The sequence below is a fragment of the Cyprinus carpio genome, chromosome B18, assembly GCF_018340385.1.
Source record: "Cyprinus carpio isolate SPL01 chromosome B18, ASM1834038v1, whole genome shotgun sequence".
NCBI lineage: Eukaryota > Metazoa > Chordata > Actinopteri > Cypriniformes > Cyprinidae > Cyprinus > Cyprinus carpio.
This window is the reverse complement of record NC_056614.1, coordinates 16025330-16029809: the sequence shown is the minus strand read 5'-3', so window position 1 is coordinate 16029809 and position 4480 is coordinate 16025330. Positions and strand designations below refer to the sequence as shown.

Here is a 4480-nt window from a genome sequence, read left to right as displayed (position 1 = left end):
ATCGTGACGTACAGTCTCGATATCTCTGTAGATATCTCTTTGGATTTGAGATAGGGGTGTCGCGATATACTATTGCGATATATTATTGGCGATAACTGTGATATTCAAATCATGAAATATTGACATATTATTATATGAAATATTAACATATTGTTAATTTAGGGTGTGATGATATACCTGTATTGGCAGTAACCACAATATTTAAAATGAATCGGACACTTATGATAACACGACACGCAAATAGCTTACTCCAGCACCAGTACCTGGTTGACCTCCCAGGTGGCAGTATTGTGCATTAACGCTGACACCTGTCAATCAAGAAGAAGACGCAGTGCGTGGCTGATATACTCAGAGAAGAACCATGTTCAAACAGTAAGTTGCCATTATTTTACTAGTAATGTAATGGGAAACGAATATGTGTTCACATATTTAGGTGAAAGTCATGGTTTAATGGTTAGAGAGTCGGACCCTTAAGCAAGGCATCATACTGGCAGGGATTGTAGGTGGTGGGGAGTGAATGTTCAGCGCTGTCTCCCACTTTCAATACCACAACCTCAATAAAATCACTGAGGTGCCTTTGAGCAAGGCACCGAACCCCCAAATGCTCCCCTGGTGCCGCAGCAAAAAAATGGCTGCCCACTGCTCCGTGTGTGTGTTCACGGTGGGTGTGTGTGTGTGTATGTTCACTGCTGTGTGTGTTCACTTTGGATGGGATAAATGCAGAGCACTAATTCTGAGTATGGGTCACCATACTTGGCCACATGTCATGTCACTTTCACTTTAAATAAAGGAGTGATTCTTTTAAGAAGTACCGCATTTTCATTACTTGTCTAATTTTTGTATTTGTATTAGCAATCAAGTCATGGCCAATACATGTGCGTAGCACTTGATTTCTTTGTTCAAATCTATTACACGGTTAAAACAAATCTAGAAAACTGCATTGCTACATTAAACTCTGTAAAATGTTAAGTTGGTCGCAGTGCCATGCACTTAATGCCTCATCTTCAGCCATTCTAGACGCACACATTAAAACTGAATAATAACAACGCCAAAACTATAACTTAAATAGCCCAAAATAAACAATAATTAAAATAAACCAGAATATGTGTACACAAGTTAACAGGTTAAAGTTTCAGTTTTAATGTTAATATTTATTCATAATATACTGTTGAACTTGACAGTATTTCGTCTCTTGTTATTTCAGAGGGGGCCTCAAAGAAGACAGAGAAAGCCAGAGTCTCAGGTCAGCTGTGACCTGAAGAAGAATTGAAAATGCATGTGCCCTGTGTTTATCAGTATCCTTATGTATCCTTACGGTCCAATGGCATCAGTTGTGTTGATCCTGCCTCCTTGCAGTCTTCTTTTTGATGCTCTTTTTTTTGTTTTTTTGTGGTTTTCACACGTTTTTTTCTTTTTTGTTATTTTGTTGATTCCGGATGTAGCCCCTCTTTCCAACTTCAGACTATTACCACATGCTTTTTTTCTCACATCCTTTGTACAGCCATCTCATACCTCTACTTATACATGTTCTTAGTTCTTACTTTTAATATGGAATTTCTGGTCAGCATTTTTGCAACATAAACCAGATTATTTATGAAAACATTAACATATTTGACCTAACATTAGTATTTACTTACACTCACACACACACACACACACACACACACACACACACACACACACACACACACACACACACACACACACACGCACGCACGCACGTGCACACACACACACACACACACACACACACACACACACACACCTTTTTTCAAATGTCTATATATTTTAACTTTCAAATTATAATTGGTTTCCTACCAATCATATCATTGTCTTATTTTATTGTTTATAAAACATGTAACTATGACCAGCTTTGTTCAGTCAAGGATACTTCTGTCCTTTTCTTCATTAAGTAATTAACAGATATTGAATTTATAATCCATATTGTTAGATTTTTTTTTTATTACTTGAGTTTATGCATAAACATACCCAGTCACAACAAAAACAATACAACTATCCCATGAATTTTCTCACTTTTTTGTGAAGGGCTCACATACAGTCCATTTTTTACTTGTAGCCTTCATAAACATAATTGCTTTTATATAAATGGAAGGAACACACTGTTGCTCTAAATTCAAACAGATGCTTACATCCTACAACTTCATCTGCATAGAGAAACTGCCAAATAATCACACCTATATATATAGTGTGTGTGTGTGTGTGTGTGTGTGTGTGTGTGTGTGTATACACACACACATAAAATAATTGACTAAAAGGCATCAAAGAGAATTGTGAAGATATTTCAGTGGAACTTGGTCTTCATTACTATTTCCTGCTTCTATGTTGTGTTTTACTTCTTGAAGTATTTATTCATGATCAATGTCATTTGCCATTTATGAATTAGAGCACTGTCATTTTCACATCAATAAAAATAAAAGTACCTACAAGATGTAAGACTAATAAAAGTTATATTAATAAAAATAAACATCATTAAAAAGTTATATAACACTATGAATGTCCTGCAGTATACAGTATAGCACTTTCAAAGCATGGTTCTTTATGGAACATTATAAAAAGGGTTCTATTGTTACAAACCAAAGAACTCTAATTTGGTACTGTTTAGAACCATTTTTCTTAAGTTTTCAAAGCATAACTGACTGCAAATAATTTAGAATTTTTGAATTATCTCATTCTGAAACATTTCATAAGATTCTGTGAAGAGATGGCATAGAGAAAAGGATTCAGACAACAGTTCAGCAAAGCCAGAGTCTTACTTGCATCACCATATACTTGGCGGAAGGTCTTCAGTTGGGAATGAACATCTGGATGAGATGTTTTAGTCAGAGTAGTGACTATATCAATCACATTGATAATGTGCACAGGAGTCCAAAACAGAAAGAAAGCCACAACGATGCTGATCACAAGCCTCTTCTTGTAAGTCCGAACATTTGTCCCCTGGTTTCTGGGTTCCTGGTCCTGTGGAGCTCTAATTAGACTGGAGCTCTTGGCTTTTTGTCTCAACCCTTTGTCCAACCATAGGTAACATGTCAACATTATACAAAATGGAATGATAAACCCCAACAGGATCTCAAAAAGCAAAACAGTCACTACAGACTGTGATTTCATTGTCCTCTGACATCTTAACAATCCATTCTTGTCTTTGAGTCCTTGAGTAAAAATGACTGGTAGGGCAAAGACAAAAGCTAGAATCCAGATGCCAGTCAGCTGAAGGCACCTGTGCCGTCTTTCCAGTCTCTGAAGTATCATCCTGTTAGTGACTCTCGACTTGATGACATTGTGATAGCGGTGCACGCTCATGGATGTAATAGTCAAAACTGCAACATACAGACTCGAGTTACCCCAAAAAAACAGGCACTTACAAGACCAAAGGCCGAATTTCCATCCAAACAGTATTCCATACAGCACAAAAGGAGCCAAGCAAAGGGTCAAAGCATCAGAGACCGCAAGGTTTAGCATTAGTTTTAAGGTGAAGCTCAAATTTTTGTTCCACTCACGAGCAATGCTGATGATTACCACAATGTTGCTTGGCAAACCAACTAAACAGCACAAACCCAGAACTACAGCAGGAGCGATCTTCTCTGAACCCACAGCAGTGCTGTTAGATGTTAAATTGAAGCCTGCATTGCTCTCCATCATGATCAAAAATATTTTGAATCTTTAATACTAGAAACAAAATATGTGAGTTCCTGGATATAACCCCTCCCACAAAACAACATTTGCCAAATGGCATGCTTAGCAGGAAACACAAAACAAAAACCACATTTCATTACCACAAGCACAAGTTTTAGTAGCATTTTCAATTAACATGACACAGTATTTCATTATATGATAAAAGATCAGTAGTTAGTTGTTGTGGCAATTTTCTATTTTAATAAAGACATGAAACAAAATCTTTTTAAGATTTATTTTCTTGCAAGAAAATGGTCAACATTCATACAGAGTGTGACCAACAAAAATACGTTGACTCAGCATTTATACCCTAATCAAATCCAGATGCTTCTCTTAAATCCAATCATAACACGTTCAACATATGTGTCCATTTGTATCTAACTATGTATCTACCTATGTTCCCTGGATGCATTTTTAAGTATTTAATGCAAATCATTTCATCATTAGAAGCGAGCATGTAGGAGCTCCAAAATAACACTTCTCACCTCAGCTAAACTTACACACATACATTTCCTGTGGGTCTTTTAGCTCCTCACAGTACCTCAATCACACTGTTGAAGTATTTACACAATTTAAAGAAAACTCTTTAGAAGAGTAAAGCAAATAATATCATAATAAAATTTCCCTCACATTAGCGTACAAACAAATATGAAAATGTAATGAAAATAAATTTAAATGTACATTCAGGAATGATCTGTTTAGGATTATAATTTAAAATAAGGTTTTAAATTCAAGTGTGACAAGTGTTTTTATAACACACCTGCAAATACTAAAAAAAAAATTTTTTAAA

General features: G+C 35.9%; 1 protein-coding gene across 1 annotated transcript; it reads right to left on the bottom strand.

The window, feature by feature from the left end:
- Positions 1-1744: 1744 nt before the first annotated feature.
- Positions 1745-3704, bottom strand: LOC122140368 (leukotriene B4 receptor 1-like). Its single transcript, XM_042743684.1, has one exon. It carries the CDS (start codon positions 3655-3657, stop codon positions 2683-2685), a length of 975 nt encoding a protein of 324 aa, XP_042599618.1. The 5' UTR covers positions 3658-3704; the 3' UTR covers positions 1745-2682.
- Positions 3705-4480: the final 776 nt, after the last annotated feature.

Bases quoted from the DNA above. Each gene is read 5' to 3' on its own strand.
- LOC122140368 (XM_042743684.1), bottom strand. From the start codon at position 3,657: ATGATGGAGAGCAATGCAGGCTTCAATTTAACATCTAACAGCACTGCT.